The sequence below is a fragment of the Delphinus delphis genome, chromosome 16 (genome assembly GCF_949987515.2).
Source record: "Delphinus delphis chromosome 16, mDelDel1.2, whole genome shotgun sequence".
NCBI classification, from domain to species: domain Eukaryota; kingdom Metazoa; phylum Chordata; class Mammalia; order Artiodactyla; family Delphinidae; genus Delphinus; species Delphinus delphis.
The window spans coordinates 18839440-18862901 of record NC_082698.1 but is presented as its reverse complement, the minus strand read 5'-3'; the positions used below and the strand labels follow the sequence as shown (position 1 = coordinate 18862901).

The 23462-nt window shown below is 44.8% G+C and overlaps 1 protein-coding gene across 1 annotated transcript; it reads left to right on the top strand.

The window, feature by feature from the left end:
* Positions 1-18543: 18543 nt before the first annotated feature.
* Positions 18544-21418, top strand: ADRA2A (adrenoceptor alpha 2A). Its single transcript, XM_060033565.1, has one exon. The coding sequence runs from the start codon at positions 18623-18625 to the stop codon at positions 20018-20020; it is 1398 nt and encodes a 465-aa protein (XP_059889548.1). The 5' UTR covers positions 18544-18622; the 3' UTR covers positions 20021-21418.
* The last annotated feature ends 2044 nt before the right edge of the window (positions 21419-23462 follow it).

Sequence of the window (23462 nt, the reverse complement as noted above, 5' to 3'; positions counted from 1 at the left end):
AACCCCGTACAGTCAAGAATTCTTCTAAGTAACTCCTAATTCGGATTGCAGAAGCAAAATTTTTCTAGTTTTATGCTTTTGTACAGTCATAACTTATTCTGTGACTTTTCCCAAGACAATTAGTCTTACCACATTCATTAGATGCTATCACAGATGAGATATCTGAGTATTAGGATTTACTTTTTTCATTTTATATGCATACACACGCACACACACACCACTCACTCTGTGTCGAGATTACATTTCTCCAGTTTGAATACCATGTAGTAAATACCAGCTTTTTAAAATATTGTAAAATATACAAATAATTCTTTCAAGGGAAGTCTTTAAAACAAGTTCTAAGGTCAAAAAGGGTTTGCTTATACCAAATTGCCTTGGCAGTTATTTTATCACTTTTTTCCACTCTACTATTATTTCTCCAACAGTGAATTTTAAAATAATTTGAATTACTACAATTCCATGGCCTATGAATTTTATTGAGGATTCAATTTTATTAAGGATTCGGTTTACTTCTGTATCTTAAAAAACAACATTGATAATTTCTCCTACTTTCTTGGTTTGGGTTATGTTTAGCTTTAAGGATCAGTTGTGTATTACTCTAAGTAACTAAGCTAGTTTCATTATTCCCTTGCTGTTCTTTTGGTTTTTATGTAAATGTGACTCCATTATCTTTATTTTCAAGATGAGAGAATATCCAGGGTAATTAAATGAGTTACACACTGGTGAGTATCATGTCAACATTGAAATTAGAGCCTGCGTCTTCTGACTCCTTAGTCGGTGATCTTCCTACTCCACTCCCAATAAACCACGTCATCTGCACAGCCCCAGTTGAAATAGGTTACTCAAGTGAAAGCTGATGAAGTGAGGCCTGATTTAAACAGGTTAACCAGGTGAAAGCCAAATCAAATTTTCCTCTGTTAAGAATCTGCTAATTTGAAAAATCATACATTGTAACAGCCATAATTTTGAACAGTTTAGATTGAGTTCCCCACTTCTTTCCTTCTCATCCTTTTAAACCAAATGCAAGATACAGAGTGTCAGACTTAAGTCTATAATGTGTAATTTATATACTTAACTGATACTGTTTTTGTGTGGGTAGTCTTTCATCTTGATTATAGGTGAAATATTACTAATGAAATATTTGTTTTGGACAAAGGATCAATGATTTTAGAATTGGGGATTCAAAGACATCACATGGACCATTCCCTTTCAGGTAGATAAGACATTACCTATTTTAAAGATAAACCAAACCAAAGAGCTTGTTAAGTCAGCTAATAAGTAGTGCAGTGGACCTGGGGACTACCTCTACTAGTGCAGTGTTCTTTTGACTCTATCATGTTGACTTTGTGATGTTGTATGCTTAGCTGTGAACACATTCTCCTTACTAAAAATTCAGCTTTGGGAGAGAGATGTTTGGAGCTGTGTGAGTAGTAATTAAGAAAGGTGGCTTCCTGGCTAGCCATCCTGATCAGTTTAAATTAATCCAAGGGAACAATGGAGTGACAGGTGTTGTAACTAGACTTCATTTGCTTCCAAGACCATTGAATCCAGGTGGCCTGCAGGGTATAAATCCAAATTAAAGTTATCACAGTTGTCTTTTGTGGTATGGCTGATAGAGGATTTTGCATTGAAGTTCATTTGTTTTTCTATACCCTAGACTTGGATATGAAGAAATGGTGGGCATCCATTCAGCAAATATTTGAGCACTCTCTGACATGCCAGGCACTGAGCTAGGTGCAGGATATATTAGTGAGCAAAACACCAGAATAAATGAAACTTACATTCTAGTGGAGTAAGGCAAGTGATGAACATAATAAAACTTCCAGTCTATTAGAGGCTGATAAATGCTATAAAAAACAACAACAAAAACAAAATTCGAGTTTCTAGTCCTGCATGTAAGGAGCTTGGGAGTTGTCACTATGTCCTAACAACAAATGGAAAGCTAAACAAACTGAAAACAACTCTTATTAGATTTGTCAGAGAATTGAGGTCACAGGGAAAATTGCTGCCCCCCAGATTGGAGAGGTGAGTGGATACAGATAATCACAATTACCAGAGCAGAAACCGATGAGCATAAGTTTCCATGGAAACCAGTGCTGGGGTAGGAAACCTAAACTGTAATTAATAATTGCTGATGGTTCAGCATGGACAAGTCTTGAGAATTAAAAACTTGCTGTGGCCCAGTCTAAAGGGGTCCCCACACTTATTTTGAGTTTCTATCTCCAGAAGCTCTAACAGGTTCTCACAGTGAAGATTGGAGAAGAATCTCTTCATACTTCTAGCATGGGGAGGTAAAAAGTAGCCATTTTGAAATATACGGAGAGCATTTCTGTTCTTAAAAAGCCCTGCCCTCAAGAGAAACTGTTTTACCAGAGCCTAATCTCTGGGGTTTTATCAGGGCCTGACTGTTCTTGGGGAAGGGAAATATCCAACTATAGGTCCCTCCAGCTCTCCACGTGTGGGAATGGAAATATCTAACTCTAGCCTTCCTGTCCCACTGAAGGTGGGGCAGTGGGGAGTAGAACTAAGTATTTCTTGGTCACAGCCTAGGAGCAAAAACACAAAGATGTGCCTATGCATAAGGCTATGGAGCACTTCCCTTTCCCCCAACCTCTTAGCACCACATCACTGAAGCCGTATCTACATCAGCTCCTTTTACCCAATATGTCATGTCTAGCTTTCAACAAAATGTTATAAGGCATACTAAAAGAGGTACTTGAAGAGACAATCATCAGAACCAGATTCAGATATCACAGGGATGCTGGAATCATCAGACCAGGAATTTAAAATGACTAACATGCTAAAGACTCTAATGGAAAAAGTACACAATGTGCCAGGAAGAAGGGTAATATAAGCATAGATGGAAATTTTAAGAATTAAAATGCTAGAAATGGAAAACCATAACAGAAAAGAAGACTGCCTTTGATGGGTTCAGTAGATGACACTGCTGAGGAAAGAATCAGCTTGAAGATATGTCAGTAGAAATATTTCAAATGAAAAGCAAAGAGAAATAAGATCAGACAAAGAAAACAAAAACCAAGAACTATGGAACAGGGACATCCCTGGTGGTCCAGTGGTGAAGAATCCACCTTACAATGCAGGGGATGCAGGTTCGATCCCTGGTTGGGGAACTAGGATCCCACATGCCGTGGGGCAACTAGGCCCTCATGCCACAGCTACTGAGCTTATGCACCTCAACTAGCACTTGCGTGCCACAAACTACAGAGCTCACACACTCTGGAACCCGTGCGCCACAACTACAGAGCCCATGTGTCCTGGAGCCTGCGCACCACAGCTAGAGAGAGAAAACCTGCAAGCCACAACTAGAGAGAAGCCCTCGTGCCACAATGAAGAGCCCATGCACCACAATGAAAGATCCCGCATGCCTCAACGAAGACCCCGTGCCATAACTAAGGCCCGATGCAGCCAAAAATAAATCAAATAAATAAATCTTAAAAATAGAACTGTGGGACATCTACAAAAAGTTTGATGTACATGTAATGGGAATACCAGAAGGAGAAGAAAGAGAGGAACAATGTTTGAGCAATAATGACTGAGAATTTCTCAAATTTAATGTCAGATGCCAAAGTACAGATCCAGGGAGCTGAGAGAATACCAAACAGGATAAATACCCTCAAATCTATACCTAGGCATAGTACATTCAAATGACAGAAAAATCAAAACTAAAGAAAAAAAAATTGAAAGCCAGAGAGAAAAAAAAAACTTACGCGTGGAGGAGCAAGGAGAAGAATTTCATCAGACTTGTTTTCAAAACCATGCAAGAAGAGGGTGGAGTAAAATATTTTGTGTGTTGAGAGGAAGAAAAAAAAACCAACCTAGAGTTCTGTACCCTGTGAAGTATTTCCTTCAGAAATACTTCCTTACACAACTAAAATTTAGGGAATTTGTCACCAGTGGACTTGGCTTGCAAGAATTGCTACAAGAAATTCTTAAGAAGGAAGGAAAGTGATGTAGGTGAGAAACTTAATCTACATAAAGGAAGAGCATTAAGGAATAAATGAAGATAAAATAAAATCTTCCATTTTTCTTAACTGATTTAACATAACTGTTCAAAATAATAACTATATTTGGTGACTATAGATTATGGATAAGTGAAATGGCAGTAATGTTATATATAAAGGATGAAAGAGAGGAATTGGAAACACTCTACTATAAAGTGCTTGCCCTACCCATTAAGTGTGTAAGTATTATTTGAAAGTGAACTTGGATTAGTCATAAATGTATATGGCAAACTCTAGGTCAACCACTAAAAACAGTTAAAATATACTTAATATGTTAAGAGGAGAGAAAATGGAATCATAAAATGCTCCATTCAAAGCACAGAAGGCAGAAAAATTATGGAAGACAGAAAAAGAGAACAAGGGTAATGAAGTTAGATATTAATTCAACTATATCAGTGATCACGTCAAGCACCAATGAAAAGAGATTGACACAGTAGATAAAAAAACAAGACCAAATATATGTTGCCTCCAAGAAGCACACTTTAAATATAAAGATACATATATATTAAAAGCAAAAGAATGGAGAAAGATATACCATGCTAACACTAATCAAAGTTGGAGTAGCTATATTTCAGACAAAACAAACATAAGAGCAAAGAAAATTATCAGAGGTAAAGAGGCATTACAAAATGATTAAAAGATCAATTCTCTAAGAAGACATAATTTTAATGTGTGAATGCCTAACAACAGAGCATCAAAATATGTGAGACAAACACTGATAGAACTGACTGTAAGGAGAAATAGATCAATCCACTGTTGCTGTTGGAAACCTCAATACCCTTCTGTCTCTGAGGGATAGATCCAGCAGTTAGAAAATCAATAAGGACATAGTTAAACTCAATAGCACCACCAATCAACTGATCTAATTGAAATCTATAGACTATTTTACGCAACACTATATGAAGAGAAGGCTTTATGCACTGATATGGAGTCACTTGCCGGAGGTAACTTATTCAGTTAAAAAATGGAAGTGGAGGGCTTCCCTGGTGGCACAGTGGTTGGGAGTCTGCCTGCCGATGCAGGGGACGTGGGTTCGTGCCTCGGTCCGGGAAGATCCCACATGCCGCGGAGCGGCTAGGCCCGTGAGCCATGGCCGCTGAACCTGCACGTCCGGAGCCTATGCTCCTCAACGGGAGAGGCCACAACAGTGAGAGGCCCGCATAGCGCAAAAGAAAAGAAAAAAAAAGGAAGTGGATATTACATATATACTACCTTTTGTTTAGAAATAAGGGGAAAGAGGGAAAATAAATATATGTTTATCTTTATAGAAGGAAGACGATTAAGTTTGTTCAAGTGGTGGTGTATTACAGACCGGAAGGGATAAAGGTGGGAGTGACACTTCTCTGAGTATAACTTTTGGGTATAGCTTTCACTTTTGGAAGCATAGTCAGCACATTCACAATATAAAGTATGCAAGGATTGGAATGGGAAATTGAAAAACCCGAAAACTGGAAGCAAACGTACAAACTCAATTGTATTTGACTGTATTCCCTCAGTCATTGGGGTTGCAGGATAGGGGAAAACTGCTTATGATTTCTGAATTCTTTAAAAAAAAAAATTAGGTGAAATTCACATAACATAAAATTAACCATTTTAAAGTGAATATTTCAAAGTGCTCTTTGGTACATTCATTATGTGTAACCACTACCTCCATCTGGTTCCAACAATTTTTATCACCCCCAAAGAAAACCTCATACCCCAAAGCAGTCATTCCCTATTTCTCCCTTCTCCCAGACTCTGGCAACCAGAAATCTGCTATCGGCCACAGTGAATTTACCAATTCTGGATATTGCATATAAATGGAATCATATAATATGTGAATTTTGTGTCTGGCTTCTTTCATTTAGCCTACTGTTATCTCTGAAATCTTTTGAGGAACTTGATTTTTTTTTTTTGTAATGGTTTAGGTGAAGTGATCCTGAAATTATTTTATATGTATTATAAAATTGAGCAAATGGATGGGAGCCAGGATTCTCACTATGAAAGAAGTGTCATACACATTTGGAATGGGGAAAGCAAGAAAGAACCCTGTGGGGATGGACTGACACTGGAAGTAACAATGTAAGCTCATGATTTCCAAAATATGTACATGTGCACATGTATGTGTGTGTGTGTATCTAGGTGTGTGTATGTGTATATACATTTGTATATTTCTTAGCTCACTGGAAGGACCTAGAAGCAGACACCCCAGGAGCAAAGAGTACTCCTCGTATCCAGATCTTTGTTTCTATTACCCCACTAACAGAATCCAGGGCTCCTCAGAAATGGCTGATTCCAAGGCTGCAGAATCCTTGAAACATCTTGTTAAGTAAGAGCAAGAAAGTGCTCCCCAAATTAATGGGAGCATGTCACAATGACAGAGAAGACAGCTTGAAGGACTGGCCAAATCAGGGATTATTTGGACACCAAAATAAGAGCAGTATTTAATTATAAATCATGAAAAAAATAGGAAGCCATGAATCCATATTTGTGATAGACACATAAACAGGGAAGAAGTGAGGGTTCTGTGCAATGTCGTAAATGAAGAGGCAGTGCTGAGAAAATAATTTTGCAACCATCACAGTAAAAAATGATTCAAGCAAATATCAGTGATGATAATTTTTTATTTTATATTTTGGCCTCGCAGCATGTGGAATCTTAGTTCCCCGACCAGGGATCAACCTGCGCCCCCTGCAGTGGAAGCGCGGAGTCTTAACCACTGGACCGCCAGGGAAGTCCCATCAATGGATGTTCAATCTAGGGGAGAAGTTTTGATGAGGAGCAGGACATTTGCATGACCAAAAAGTGGGTCCCCACAGATTGCTCATTAGTTGCAAGGGGGAAAATCATAGTTATTTTTTAAAAAAAATCCAATAAACATCTTAGCTAGGTGATTAAAATTAAGATCACCAATGAGGGGCAGATGGATATGAAGTTACTCTGGATGTGATACACTAAGAAGGATACAATGTCACACATATTAGTATTCCTGCTGGGAATGTATAACTGGAACCTAATCAGGAGGACATCAGACAGACCCAAAATGAGGAATCTTCTATTAAAAAACAAAATGAAACTCTGTTCTTCAAAAATGTCAATGTTATAAGAGACAAAGGCTGTAGAATAATCCGTTGGCGGCTACTCTAAAGACATGACAAGTACAGTAAGTCCCCATACATACTAACGAATTCCATTCTGAGAGCCCGTTCGTAAATCCAATTTGTTGGTAAGTCCAACAAAGTTAGCCTAGGTATCCAATTAACGCAATCGGCTATATAGTACTGTACCGTAATAGGTTTATAATACTTTTCACACAAATACATAACAAACACAAACATTTTTAATCTTACAGTACAGTACAACGGCTGGCATACAGAGGCTGCCATCAAGGGAACGGGCAAGAAGAGTTACTGACTGGAGGAAGGAGAGGAGGTGGGAGATGGTAGAGCTGAAGGATCGCCAGCAATAGGAGATGGAGGGCAAGCTGCAATTTCACTCACGCCTGACGTTGATGGAACACATGTTCTCATCTTTGAAAATTCGCAACTTGAAGGTTCGTATGTAGGGGACCTACCTAAATGCATCCTAGACTGACTTCTGTATTGGAGAAAAAATGCTGTTGGGTCAATTGACAAAACTGAAATACAAAGGGAGATTGATAAAATAATGTACCAATGGAAGTTGATAACTGTCCTGTGATTATGTAAAAGAACATTTCTATTCTTAGGAAATAAACACTGAGGTATCTAGAGGTGAAGTTCCATGATATTTGCAACTTACCCTCAGGTAGTTCTGAAAAGTAATATTGTGTAATTATGTGTGTGTGTGTGTGTGTGTGTTTGAGACACATACATACACACATAGAAAGTATATGATAAAGCAATTGGGATAAAATAGGTGAATCTAGGTAAAGGGCATATGAATCTTCTTTACACTATTCTTATAACATTTTTTGTAAGTTTGAAATTATTTTAAACAGTTTCTGTAAAAAAATTATTTGGCGATTGCCTGACATATACACAAAAAACTAGTTTAGCTAGATCAAAAAATAAATAATTTTCATTTATTTCTTATTAGAAACCAAAATATTCAAAGTCTGGGAAGATAAAAGGCTTTTAATACTTAACAAACATCTCTTTAAGGCACAGCCAGGAAATCCTTACCTCTGCTTCCTTTAACCTAACATCACGTTGGGGTGATGCTTCTTTTGCCAGAGAGTTTTAAGAATTTCCATTAGCTTAGAAATATTGTGCTATAATTACTCTGTCTTCACACTTTATTCACCCTCAGTTCAAAATCTGGCTTTCAACATCAATAGACCAAGAAGTGAAGAGTGACCATTAAGAGAAAATGAATGTGCCCTGTCTCTTCGCAGCCAACAGGTATCATTATCCTGTGTCGTATCATTGGTCATTTTGGTTAGAGGTTGATCAATTTTATGTATCTGTTCAAATAACCAGCTTTTGGTTTTATAGATATTTTCTCCATAGTTGTCCTGTTTTTAATTGATTTCTGCCCTTCATTTTTCCTTCCTTGTTTGTTTTGGGTTTAATTTACTTCATTCATTCATTCACTTAGTATTGAGATATAAATTAACATATAACATTTTATTAGCCTCAGGTATACAACATAATGATTCAATATTTGTATATATTGTGAAATGATCACTACAATACATCTAGTTAACATCCATCACCATATATAGTTACAAATTATTTTTTCTTGTGAGAACTTTTAAGATTTAGTCTCTTAGTGACTTTCAAATATGCAATACAGTATTATTAACTATAGTCATCATGCTGTACACTACATCCCCATGACTTATTTATTTTATAACTGGAAGTTTGTACCCTTTGCCCTTCACCCATTTTGCTCACCCCTTATTCCTCACCTCTGGCAATCACCAATCTGTTCTCTGTATCTATGAACTTGGTTTTCTTTTTGTTTGTTTGGTTGAATTTTCCTTAGATTCCACATGTACAAGTCAGATCATATGGTATTTGTCTTTCTCTGTCTGACGTATTTCACTTAGCAGAATGCTCTAAGGGTCCATCCATGCTGTCACAAATGGCAGGATTTCTTTCTTTTTTATGGCTGAGTAGTATTCCATTGATATATATATATATATATATATATATATATATATATATATATATATATATACATATATATATATACCACATTTTCTTTATCCATTGATCTACTAATGGACACAGGTTGTTTCCATACCTTGGCTATTGTAAATAATGCTTCCATATCTTGGCTATTGTAAGTAAAGCTGCAATGAATGTGAGGGTGCATGTATCTTTTTGAGTTAGTGTTTTACCCAGAGGTGGCATTGCTGAACCATATGGTAGTTCTATTTTTCATTTTTTGAGGAACCTCCATACTGTTTTCCATAGTGGCTGCACTAATTTATGTTCCCATCAATAGTGCACAAGGGTTCCCTTTCTTGTCTTTTTGATAATAGCCATTCTAACAGGTGTGAGGTGGTGTCTCATTGTGGTTTTGATTTGCATTTCCCTGATGATTAGTGATTTTGAGCACCTTTTCTTGTACCTGCTGGCCATCTGTATGTCTTCTTTGGAAAAAATGTCTATTCATATCCTCTGCCCATTTAAAAAAATTAGATTATTTATTTATATTTTTGTGATTGAATTGTGTGGATTCTTTATATATTTTGGATATTAACCCTTTATCAGATACATGATTTGCAAATATATTCTCCCATTCTGTAGGTTGCCTTTTCATTTTGTTGATGGTTTTACTTTGCTGTGCAGAAGCTTTTTAGTTTTATGTAGTCTCGAGACAAGGGACTTCCACCCCCTCCCTTGCCGTTCGCACACACAAAAAGGAATAAATACCTGTTAAAACTCATTAAAGTCACGTTTCCCCAGTTTTATTTTGTTTTTTAATTCTTATTTCTCATGCCAATTTAAAAATATTTATTTTTGGCTGCATTGGATCTTCATTGCTGCACACAGGCTTTCTCTAGTTGCGGTGAGCGGGGGCTGCTCTTCAATGCAGTGCGCGGGCTTCTCACTGCAGTGGCTTCTTTTGTTGTGGAGCACGGGCTGTAGGTGCACAGGCTTCAGTAGTTGTGGCACATGGGCTTAGTAGTTGTGGCACACGGGCTTAGTTGCTCTGCGGCATGTGGGAATCTTCCCAGACCAGGAAGCAAACCCGTGTCCCCTGCATTGGCAGGTGGATTCTTAACCACTGCACCACCAGGGAAGTCCCTCTCATGTCAATTTATTAACTAATTATCAAACTTTAAGTGGGCAGGTCTTAGGATCTCTTTGCATCTGTCTGAGGAAGAATCAGATTAATAAAGAAGAAAGTTTTGCCAAATAAACAAATGTACTTAATGCATGTCAAGCATTTATTAAATACTGAACACTGTGTTATGTATTTTCCATGTATTTGTTCATTTAACACTCACTTAAGAGCCTGCATGAGGTGCTTACTACTATTTTCCCCATTTCCATATGAGAAAAACAAGGTCCAGAAGGTTAAGTAAGTTAATACTGTTACTAAGTGACAGAAGCAGGACCAGAGCCCAGGTTTATCTTATTCCAAAGCTCAAATTCTTAATGACTCCACTCTAATGCTTCCCAGGAGCTGGCAGGCACCCCTCCCTTTAGAAGGGAGAAGCTTGTGCTTTGCTGGTGTCATTAACTAGGGAGAATGGAAAAAAGAAATCATTTCCAGGGAGCAGAATGACCAGATTACCTTTTATACTGTGTGTGTGTGTGTGTGTGTGTGTGTGTGTGTGTGTGTGTGTGTGTGTTTCAGGCATGGGGTCTCCATGGTTTCTTTACGTGAATGTGAAGGGGGATTCACCTTACCTAATTTGGTTAATGAATGTTAGTTTAAAAGTTATTAATGTTGGTGACAGATATCTCCTTTACACCCAAGGGCCAGTGGCTCTCGCTCACCTGTGTGCCACAAATAGCCATCACTCGCCATAACTGATTCAAGGTGTGCTTTTTCTTATGCTTCTGGACAAAGCAGTCAAGGCAATTCACCTGGATGTGGTGGGAAAGGGCCCTTATTTGTGAGAACTGACCTGGAAAACTCAGGAGGTGATGGTAAGTTTCATGTGTGCGGACAGCTCTCAGCAGTCACATTTTAGGGGAAACACACATATGTCCTGCAAGGTTGGCAGCAGCAAAGAGCCAGATGGGAGCCCAACCTTTCTTGGCATCCTTAAGGTAGAGTTGATCCTGGCACAGACTGCTGTCTTTTGGGTCTTGGCCGGAGGCCCTTGCAGGGGCAGAAAACACTTGGCTTCATCTTCCAGGTGGGGGCAGGATGGGCTAGCACCTTGGAAAAAAGATGAAGGTGGCGGTAGGACTTCATACTTGTTTTCATGGGAAAAGCAGGATGGACCTGCCAGTCAGTGACGAGAAACACGGAAGGTGGTAAGTAAGGCAGCTCCTTCCAACAACACTCTTGGAGGTGATGCTTTTCTTTTGGCTTACATTCACCTTCAGGAACAATGTGCTTGCAAAGAGCTCCAGCACTGGTAGCAAGAAAGTGGAGGAATTAAATTATAGCTCAGAGGAAGCAATAGATATTTTTCTGGTGACTGCCACCCCCTCCCTGCCCCTGCCCCTGTGTCAGCAATGCAGTGACTTGACAGATGTTTGTAGTTTACTGCAGCATTCGGTTCCAGCTATGTGTGGGGCATGGGCGGCAGTGGGAACATTGTGTTCCCCACCTGCTCATCATGTTCAGACGGATGACCGTGTGTTTTTTGTTTGTTTTTGTTTTTTGCTGTACACGGGCCTCTCACTGTTGTGGCCTCTCCCGTTGTGGAGAACAGCCTCCGGACGCGCAGGCCCAGCAGCCATGGCTCAAGGGCCCAGCCGCTCCGCAGCATGTGGGATCTTCCTGGACCGGGGCATGAACCTGTGTCCCCTGCATCGGCAGGCGGACTCTCAACCACTGTGCCACCAGGGAAGCCCCAATAGTACATTATTATTGACTAAATTCCCCACACTGTACATTTCATACAGGTGACTCATTTATTTTAGAGCTGAAAGTTTGTGCCTCTTAATCTCCTTCACCTATTTTTCTTCTCCCCCACCCCCTCCCCTCTGACAAACACCTATTTGTTCTCTGTATCTATAACTCTGTTTCTATTTTGTTTTGTTTATACATTTGTTTTTTAGATTCCACATATAAGCGAAATCATGCAGTATTTGTTTTTCTCTGACTTATTTCACTTAGCACAATACCCTCAGGGTCCATCCATGTCGTCACAAATGGCAAGCTTTTATTCTTTTTTATGGCTGAGTAATATTCCATTGTATATATATATAACACATCTTCTTTATCCATTCATCTATTGATGGGTACTTAGGTTGCTTCCATATCTTGACTATTGTAAATAATGCTGCCATGAACATATATATATATATACATATATATTTAAATTTTATTGGAGTATAAGTTGATTTACAATGTGGTATTAATTTCAGGTGTACAGCATAGTGATTCAGTTATAAATATACATATATTCATTCCTTTTTCAGATTCTTTTCCCATACAGGTTATTACAGAATATTGAGTAGAGTTCTCTGTGCTATAAAGTAGGTCCTTTTTGGTTATCTATTTTATATATAGTAGTGTGTGTATGTTAATCCCAAGCTCCTAATTTATCCCTCCCCCACCATGTTTCCCTTTGGTAACCATAAGTTTGTTTTTGAAATCTTTGTTTCTGTTTTGTAAATAAGTTCATTTATATAATTTTTTAAAAAATTAGATTCCACATATGAGTGATATCATATATTTGTCTTTCTCTGTCTGACTTACTTCACTTAGTATGATAATCTCTAGGTCTATCCATGTTGCTGCAAATGGCATTATTTTGTTTGTTTTTTTATGGCTGAGTAACATTCCATTGTATATATGTATCACATCTTCTTTACCCATTCCTCTGTCAATGGACATTTAGGTTGCTTCCATGTCTTGGCTATTGTAAATAGTGCTGCAATGGACATTGGGGTGCATGTATCTTTTCGATTTATGGTTTTCTCTGGATATATGCCCAGGAGTGGGATTGCTGGATCATATGGTAGTCCTATTTTTAGTTTTTAAAGGAACCTTCATATTGTTCTCCATAGTGGTAATGTAATTGTACAAATTTACATTCCCACCAACAGTGTAGGAGTGTTCCCTTTTCTCCACACCCTCTCCAGCATTTGTTGATTGTAGACATTTTCTTTTTCCTTTTTCCTTTTTTGGCCATACCACACAGCATGTGGGATCTTAATTCCCCAACCAGGGATCAAACCCGAGCCCTCTGCAGTGGAAACGCAGAGTCTTAACTACTGGACCACTGGGGAAATCCATAGACTTTTTCATGATGGTCATTCTGACTGGTGTGAGGTGATACCTCACTGCAGTTTTGATTTGCATTTCTCTGATAATTAGTGATGTTGAGCATTTTTCTTGTGCCTTTTGGCCATCAGTATGTCTTCTTTGGAGAAATGTCTATTTAGATCTTCTGCTCATTTTTTGATAGGGTTGTTTGTTTTTTTGACATAGAGCTTCATGAGCTGTTTGTATATTTTGGAGATTAATCCCTTGTTGGTCACTTCATTTGCAAATATTTTCTCCCATTCTGAGAGTTGTCTTCTTGTTTTGTTTATGGTTTCCTTTGCTGTGCAAAAGCTTGTAAGTTTAATTAGGTCCCATTTGTTTACTTTTGTCTTTATTTTCATTACTGTAGGAGGTGGATCAAAAAAGGTATTGCTGAGATTTATGTCAAAGAGTGTTCTGCCTATGTTTTCTTCTAAGAGTTTTATAGTGCCTGGCCTCATATAGATCTAAGTCTTTGATCCATTTGGAATTTATTTTTGTGTATGGTGTTAGAGAATGTTCTAATTTCATTCTTTTACATATGGCTGTCCAGTTTTCTTAGCACCACTTATTTAAGAGACTGTCTTTTCTCCATTGTATATTCTTGCCTCCTTTGTCATAGATTAATTGACCACAGGTATGTGGGTTTATTTTTGGGCTTTCTATCCTATTCCATTGATCTATATGTCTGTTTTTGTGCCAGTACCATACTGTTTTGATTTCTGTAGCTTTGTAGTATAGTCTGAAGACAGGGAGCCTGATTCTTACAGCTCTGTTTTTCTTTCTCAGGATTGGCTAGTTGGGGTCTTTTGTCATGAACATATATATTTTTTGCATATATCTTTTCTAATTAATGTTTTCATTTTCTTTAGTTATATACTCAGGAGTGGAATTGCTGGATCATATGTTAGTCTGTTTTTAAGTTTTGAGGAATCTCCATACTGTTTTCCACCATGGCTGCACCAATTTACATTCCCACCAACAGTGCACAAGGGTTCCCTTTTCTCTGCATCCTCACCAACACTTGTTATTTGTGATCTTTTTTGATGATAGCCATTCTGACAGGCGTGAGGTGATATCTCATTGTGGTTTTGATTTGCATTTCTGATGATTAGCGATGTTGAGCATCTTTTCATGTGCCTATTGGCCGTTCGTATGTCTTCTTTGGGAAAATGTCTATTCAGATGCTCTGTAGTATCTACTAATAGTAGAAATAATAGTGGATCCCCATTTGTGTGCCCAGGAGTGACTTCTCCTCAGGCCAGGAATGCCAACCTCCATATTTACAGTGGCTCTCAACTGTTTGTTATGCCTTGTGTGCCTGGAGGGTTGTGACACCCTCCTGGCTGTCCCAGGAGAATCAGGACAGTTATTCTCAATTTGGAGCCCATTCTTGGTAGCTCAGGCTGGCTTGATAAAAGTTCCCAGGTCATTTGGACACCCCCTTCTTGCCCCCACCAAGGCAATTGCTCATCACTCCTGCCCCCACTGAGATTTATTACTTAGAGCAGCGAGTGTTAACTGAGCACGCATATTAGCATCTCTCACAGAGCTTTGTTAAAATACACACTGCATCCCATCGCAGACCTGATGAATTATAATTACCCTGGTGGAGCACCAGTAAGTGTATTTCACCTTCCCAGGCAATGCTGATATACAGGCCTGGTTAAGAATTATTGTCTTTGTGGATATCTCTCTGCTCAATGCTGTCTCACTCAGCAAGCACAACACTTAATCTTCTAGCAATAAATAAATAAATAAATGGCATCCACACAGCTTTTTAAAGCTCAGAGATACTGACCATGAGTGTCAAACTAAGGAGGCAGAGCCTTTGGTGATAAGATATGTGTATCCAGAGGAAGAACTCTGCATGTAAGAGGGCTCTGTATATAGCCCCGGACGTGTTGCGTACTAGGAACTTAACAAAAGGCAGCTATTGTTATTATTAATAATTGTGGTGTATTGGCCTCCGAGACCCTAGCTCTTTGAAAAGCCTGTTTCCATTTGAAAAGCCTGTTTTCCATTTCCACTTTCCAGAAAAGTTTCCAAACCCAGGAATTAAGAAAATGACTGGCTGTTTGGGAAGCATTTAGAAAATGTGACAAGAGGTGTCATACACAGGCTAGCAGCAGAGATTCCAAGAAAGGAAAGCACTGTGGCCTGTGTTTTCATTTCCCTTTTTGCTTCTGAAATGAGATAGGAAGGAGAGATGTGTGTCAGCAGCTGGTGTGGAGATGGGAGTTGATGGCCTCTCAAAACTCAGTCCCTAAGGTCTGGGAACAACACAGCGAAGTCCACATTGCCATGGGCTTTGGCTTTTGGCTCTCTTAGCATTCATACTTGAGGTTTGGGGCTCCTAGTTTCTGTGCAAAGGTGAGTGTAACCACATTTCCAGCTGAGCCTAGTGCAATGTCTCTGCCCCCTGACAGAATATACAGAGCTGAGAATTGGTTAGAAGATGGAAAAGAATGGACTCAACAGAGGGAGGAAGTTCTGCCTTAACTTTCTTTAGATGCTCCAGAAAAGGGGATTAGAAAGGCTCTTCAGAATTAAGACTGGAAAGGGAGGTCATCCCACTGGAGCAAAAATCGGGAGATAAACCTACTCAAGTCACATGAGACACCTGTGAAGTACTCTGAAAAGTACAGACTTCAGGACTATCTACATCAAGAGCAACAGCATCAATCACTGTATCACTGGTCTGTATCACTGGTGGATGCTGTAGACATCAGCTGCTGTTGAGGGTGATGCTCAAGGTCCTTAATCTAGTCCTCAGCCCCTGAGCCTGAACCCTGCCGGGCAGAGAGGCAATCTGCTCAATACTTGGAACTTCCAGCTTAGTTGACTACATAAGGTATTTTGGTTTAGTAGGTCCTTAAATAAGACAATTTTTCTTTAGGTCTAATCTCTCTCCTGCTGACAGTTCCTATCCTCCTGGGCCTCACCCTTAAACTGCCTGCTGTTTATTTGAAAAGTGCAGATAGCACAATGCAAGCTGGTACTCTAGCAAACGTTAAAATCTATCTCAGGACATCTAGCAGGCAGAGGAAAACTGCACTCACCCCCACTCCGTGCTATTCCTATCAGAGAGGACATAGAAAATATTCTCTTCTCTTGGCCGGCATCCTCCCCTTACTGAAAGACGCAGCGTGTGTGCATCTGAAATGGAGGTGTGGAGTGGGGGGTGGAGTCTAGCTTTCTGGCCTCAACAAAGACACAATGGTTCAGAGAAGGCCAGAGCAGAGCAACCAGCCAGGCAGAATCCAGGCCTCTCGGATCTGCGGGAAGGGTGGGCTGCCCTGTGCCGGTCCAGGGTGGAATGCCAGTCCTGGGCTCTGTTGCCTGCCGAGCCCTTCCTGATGTGACTTTATCAGAACAATCCTCACTCTCGCTGGTGGAGAGGGTACACACACAAGATTTCTCCTTAGGAAGATTTCTCCAACATGACAAAGTGCAATTAGAAATCTGGGTTCTCTTTTCCTGAGCTTGGACACAAATTTGTCCTGAGATGGGAGAAGGCTCTGTAGGCAAAGGACTGCAGGGGCGGGAGTAGGCTACAGGCGCTGGCCTGTAGCTTCGCAGCGGTGACGGCAAGCGGCCGGCAGGTGTCAGTGCGCCCTCGCTCTGCCGCCGCGCGCGGCCTCCGCTCCAGGACCCTTCCTCACCGCGGTCTAGGGGGCGCGGTTCAGATCCTGCCTGCTAGTGTCTCTCAGACAGCTCTGCAGCTGGGACAAGTGGCCGTTTCTCCCCAGAGCGGAGCTCTGAACTCTGGCGGGGCCCGCTCCCCGGGGGATGCTTCCCATTTCGCCCCAGGAGTTGCATCCGGACGTGCACCTTCCTCTCTCACCAGCCCCACTGCCCCGCCGTCAGGAGCACTTGGGGGGCTGCTCCGGATGCGACCCGTACCGGTGTGTTGCTTCTCCCGATTCGGCCGGGGATCCCTACCCTTTCCGCCCGAGTCCCACTCAGCTCGATGTGGGCACTCCCGGGTGCCCGACGCGTTCTGCTCGGCGGTCCCAGAGATGCTTGGCCAATTCCCAGCAGGGACCGCTGCTCACTGCCCGGGCACGCTCTTTAAATCCCTCTCTCAAGGTACCCGCCTCCCCAAAGGGCCAGTTTTGCCAGGGGGCCAGGGCTCCAGTGGGTCCGGCGCCCGGCGCGGACTCCAGACCCGCGGAGGGGAGGCGCAAGGGGCGGGGGAGGGTCGGCTTCCCACGTGGGGGTGACGCCGGCTGCTCGGCAACGCCGGCTTGATCCTGGGGCTATAAAACCAGTCCACCGTGAGCGCCACGGAGAAGCACCGGCCCCAGCTCCCGTGCAGACGCCCAGCAGCCGGCGCGCCGCCGCCCGGCCACCCCCAGCACCTTCTCCCCCAAGCCCTGCGCTCCTGCCCCAACTCACGCTGCCCTCGGACCCCAGCTGTCCCGTCGCGCTCAGCGCCCGAAGCTCGCCGGGCCGACGCCCAGGAGACCCCCTGCCTCGGCCGCGGCTCCTGGAGGGCCGATCGCCCACCCGCCTGGGCCCGCCTTAGGACGGGGGCGCCTTCATGCGGCCCGCACACCCCTCACCCCGCCGCCGCCTCCGAGCTCCACGCGCTGCGCCCCAGCCCCTGCAGGGCACGCAACTTTGGAAGTCCCGCGGCGCTCCGAGAGGCGGCAGAGTCTGCGCCCTGGCCCTAGCCCGGGCCTCGCCGACCCCGCAGCGTCTGGGGGAAGCGAGAGAGTCGGTAATCGCTTCGGGGATGTAAGGAGACAGACATAGGACCCCAAGCCAGCATCAGCACCCCTCGGCTGCCTCTCGGGGTGGGGGCGGGCCCCGCACACGGTAAGACCTCTTGCTTTCGCTCAGGCTCCAGAGTCAAAGATACAGATATATTTAATTTCCTGTTATCCTTCCAAGTCATCAGGCCACCGATTATTTTTGTTCTCTCTTCTTGAAGAATAAATCTCTCTTTCCTCATCGGCTCGACCTACTACTCTCTCCCGCCGCTTAGAAATAAAACTTGGCGGTGCTTAGGAGCTGGGAGCGAGAAGGCGCCGACCCCGAGCGCTCGAAGCGCGGGCCGGGCGTGCTTCCCGGGAGCCGGGTCCATGGGCCGTTAGCGGTCCCCCAGCTCGGGCTCGGCCTCCCAGAGGCCGCTTCTCCATGTGAGGCGCGGCGGGGCGAGCGGGGCGCAGGAGGAAGAGGAGGCTCAACGGGCGCCGGCCGGAAGGCAGCTGGCAGCAGGCCCAGGCGAGCGGGCACCCGCGTTCATGTTCCGCCAGGAGCAGGCGCTGGCCGAAGGCAGCTTCGCGCCCATGGGCTCCCTGCAGCCGGACGCGAGCAACGCTAGCTGGAACGGGACCGAGGCCCCGGGGGGTGGCGCCCGGGCCACCCCCTACTCCCTGCAGGTGACGCTGACGCTGGTGTGCTTGGCCGGCCTGCTCATGCTGTTCACGGTGTTCGGTAACGTGCTTGTCATCATTGCCGTGTTCACAAGCCGCGCGCTCAAGGCGCCCCAGAACCTCTTCCTGGTGTCTCTGGCCTCGGCCGACATACTGGTGGCCACGCTTGTCATCCCTTTCTCGCTGGCCAACGAGGTCATGGGCTACTGGTACTTCGGCAAGGCATGGTGTGAGACCTACCTGGCGCTCGACGTGCTCTTCTGCACGTCGTCCATCGTGCACCTGTGCGCCATCAGCCTGGATCGTTACTGGTCCATCACCCAGGCCATAGAGTACAACCTGAAGCGCACCCCACGCCGCATCAAGGCCATCATCGTCACCGTGTGGGTCATCTCGGCCGTCATCTCCTTCCCGCCGCTCATCTCCATCGAGAAGAAAGGAGGCAGTGGTGGCCAGCAGCCGGCCGAACCGCGCTGCGAGATCAACGACCAGAAGTGGTACGTCATCTCGTCGTGCATCGGCTCCTTCTTCGCGCCCTGCCTCATCATGATCCTGGTCTACGTGCGCATTTACCAGATCGCCAAGCGCCGCACCCGCGTGCCGCCCAGTCGCAGGGGTCCTGATGCCGCCGCCACGCTGCCGGGGGGCGCCAAGCGCAGACCCAACGGCTTGGGCCCGGAGCGCGGCGTGGGCCCCGTGGGCGCCGAGGCGGAGTCGCTGCCGGCCCAGCTCAACGGTGCCCCGAGGGAGCCCACGCCGGCAGGGCCGCGGGACGCCGACGCGCTGGACCTCGAGGAGAGCTCCTCGTCCGAGCACGCCGAGCGGCCCCCGGGGACCCTCAGGTCCGAGCGCGGCCCCCGGGCCAAGGGTAAGGCCCGGGCGAGCCAGGTGAAGCCCGGGGACAGCCTGCCGCGGCGCGGGCCAGGGGCGACGGGGCCGGGGGCACCCGCGGCCGGGCACGGGGAGGAGCGCGGCGGAGGCGCCAAGGCGTCGCGCTGGCGCGGGCGGCAAAACCGCGAGAAGCGCTTCACCTTCGTGCTGGCGGTGGTCATCGGAGTGTTCGTGGCGTGCTGGTTCCCCTTCTTCTTCACCTACACGCTCACGGCCGTCGGCTGCTCGGTGCCGCGCACACTCTTCAAGTTCTTTTTCTGGTTCGGCTACTGCAACAGCTCGCTGAACCCGGTCATCTACACCATCTTCAATCACGACTTCCGCCGCGCCTTCAAGAAGATCCTTTGCCGGGGGGACAGGAAGCGGATCGTGTGAGCGCGGAGTCCGCGCCCCGCGAACAGACTCGCGCCGACAGCGGCCACTGGGATCCAGGGGTGCGTCTACGCAGTCCCAGTACTCCGAAACCTGGGTCCTGCCTATTCCGAGTTTCTTGGCCTGAAGGTTGCTCTGCGGCGCCCTGCCGGCATCTGCACTCTCCTACCAGAGAAAAGTACTGGCTGGGGGTGGGTGGGGGACCGTAAGGGCACACGCCCCCCCCAATTGTTCTTAGGGCCGCTCCTCACTCGGAGCCATCTTCCTGGGTTCTTAGGCGGGCCCCCAAATCAGTATTGTTTCCTAAAAGTATTTTCACCTCCCCTGGATCCAGCTCTCACCGTGGTTCAGAGCAAGCACGAGAGCTCAGAGGGGATGGCTCTCAAAGGGTTAATAGATGGTGGCACCCAGCCCTGGCTCTCCTCCTCCCCCGACTCTATTTTTAAACAAAAGCTCAGGGCAGCCCTGCCCGCCCTCCCATCCCCCCCCCCCTTGTAAATATACACTATTTTTGATAGTACACGTTGTCCGCAATGTCGCTTGGCTTTTGATGTTGGCATCCTGGCTGTTGGAGATGCTCTCCAGGCAGACACATTGTGGCTAGCTCAGGGCAAGCCTCTTTGCAATGTGAGCCCTTTTCTGTTGTCATTACCTCCCTCTGTGTCATTTTCACCAGCAACTGGTGACTGTCCCTTGGGACTGGACCTGCTTTGAGATTTCCTGAGGGGGAAAAGATTTCTGTCCATTTTTTCCCCTGTGCCTAACAGCATGATTGCCTTTTCCTATGTAAATATTACAATGATGGACCAAGACAGAAGTAAATGAACCTTTCTGCCTTGCAGCAGCCCTGTGTATAAAGCCATTATCCTCTGATGCATCCTTCTTCGCCCCAGTACCTCACTTTAAAACCTCCTCTTTCCAGTGTCCCCTCCCTCCTTTCCTCGGGGGTCACTGCTTGAAAAATATGTATGTTTCCATCTTGTATGTATGTGCACCCCTCCCTCCCCCAAAGTGCTGACTGTGGGGAATCTTTTACCTGCTGTTTTTAGACACGGAGAAGTGGAAATTATGTGGAAGAAGCAAACCTGATACAATTTGCCCAAGGTAAACAGTCTGAAGAGACAAATGGGCCTGCCAAACTGTACAGTTCCTGCCCCAAGAGCTCCTAGGTATCAAAGTGTTGTCCATTTTTTCCTCCCTGTTTTTTCTGGTTGAGATCAAGTCATTAATGAACTCCCAAAGTCAAGGCAGGAGGGTGGAGACCTTGTTTACATCCAAGTTTCCCCATGTTTTAGACAGAGACTCTTTAAGGCCTGTGCTCTTATTTCACTAAAGAAAAACTAATGTCAGCACATGTTGTTAATGACAGTGGAATTTTTTTTTAAATAAAAAGTTTACAGATCAAATGTGAAATAAATATGAATTAAATGGTCTGTCTGTTATCTGAGTTTTCAAAATCATTAAGACTCTGGGAATGTCTGAATTTATGTATATTTGAAATTCAAAGATACTTATGCATTATAAAACACCTTTAAAAGTGCAAGCAATAACAAAGCTGTCATTTACCATGTGTTTCTCCTGTGCTAGACACGATGGTAAGTCTGTTATAAGCTCTGTTTCATTTAATCGTCCCCCAAACCCCATGAGGTAGGTACTATTATGATCCCCATTTAACAGGTGAGGAAACTGAGTCTCAGAGGACAAGTGATTTGCTCAAGGTTAACCACAGTGGTGGGAGTGCACTGCATGCAGCATGATCAGGTTCTAGGGTCTGTACTCTTCACCCTGCAGCCTTGCCGGAGTTACATCACTAACACTTTGCAGAATGCTCCCAGAAGTGAGGTCTCTACACAAGGTGTGCTGTATCCACAGAGCATGGGGTATATCCCAAGTGTGGAGATATACACAAAGTGTGTACGTGCTGTAAAGCGTCTTTATGCCCTAAAGTTTGTTATGCCTCAAAGTGTGTGTATCCCCCAAGTACGGTACATGCACAAAGTGTGACATATACTCCAAAATGTGTACCACACCTTACAGTGTGATGATATATAACATGTGGTATACAGCCCATAGTATGGTATATGCACCAAGTGTGGTATAGACACCTAAAGGGAACCACGCAGAAGGTTCCCTTTGTTCCCTGGTTCCTGCTGGTCTCTGGCAGAAGGTTGGGGTGCTTCCTGCTGCATTCCTGTAATATCAAGTTCTGTCCTGATGTCCAGGAGGGCCTAAGACCCCTGCCCTGTGCTTATGGGTATGGCACTTTGAAGCTGGAAGTGTCCTTAGAGATCCAGGAATCCAGCCCCTCATCTTCCCAGAGGAAGTGACTGCTTAGGGTCCCACAGCTCTGGGTGACATTCAGTTAGAAGCAGCTGCCCAAGAGCGGAATAGTTCTTGGATGTGTATAATCAGATGCTGCGCTGGTGAAGGAGAGACGCTGCCCCAGGAGCTGGGTTTGAGGGGCAGTCAGAAGTGACAGGTCGCGGTTTGGGGGAAGATGGGTTTGTAAGGCCAGCCGCCTACAACACAGGTGCAGCCCAGCTCTGGACACCCCGGAAGCAGGGCTTCAGCTCTCCTCCACGTGTTCCCTCTGGGCAGCACCTGCAGCATCTCCTTATCTTATTAAGGAGGGTAGGTGTGCAGGGGTGGGAGGGTGCAGAGCCCTGAGAAGTTACCTGGGCCTTGAGGAGCCTGGGAGAAGAAAGACCATGGTTCTGAGGGGTTTTGTTAGAGGTGGGAAGGAGTTTCCACCGTCATCAGGGTCCCCTGATGCTGAAGAGAGGATGGTGGGCAGGCCCTTAGCTCCAGCGACCCTTGTCTGGAGCTTCAGAAGCCATGGCCTTTGGCACCAAGGCTGCCTGGTCTCGGGCTGTGCCCTGCTCCCCACCTCCACTTCAGCCTCCTTGTCCCTCCCCGCTCAAGGCAACCATTGCCCCAAAGGCAACAGTGCCAGACAGTAGGCCACCCTGGCAGGTCCCCAGGAACTGGGCTGTGTGTCCCAGACATGGGGCAGATACAAACACTGCTTGCTATTAACTCTGTGTTCTGCTCCGTCTTCAGGGAAGTGACCCTGCTCCCTGGGAAAGAGGGAAGTGTGGGCATTGGTGCCACAGAGGGCAGGCCTCTGGTGTCAAATACCACCCCCCCCCTCCATTCCAGCTGCAGAGAAGCCTCAGAGATGGATGGGGCCTGGGGAAAGTGGGGGAGAGAGGGCTGGAGCCAGGCTAGGATGCTGGGGGCATCCCTGTTTGTTCACTGCAGAGAGCTCAAGCCACAGTCTAAAAGGTCTCAGGTGGGGAGGGGATTTGAGGAAGATAAATGGCTCACTCGGGGCTCTCAGCCTAAAAATCAGGAGATGAGACGGTCACCCTACATCTTCCTGTCCCTACCTGGTCCTGATTATCTGGGCCTGTCACTGTGGTGGAGTCTTCTATTTTATGCGACT

Excerpts from the sequence above, each read along its gene's own strand:
- ADRA2A (XM_060033565.1), top strand. The coding sequence starts at position 18,623 with ATGTTCCGCCAGGAGCAGGCGCTGGCCGAAGGCAGCTTCGCGCCCATG.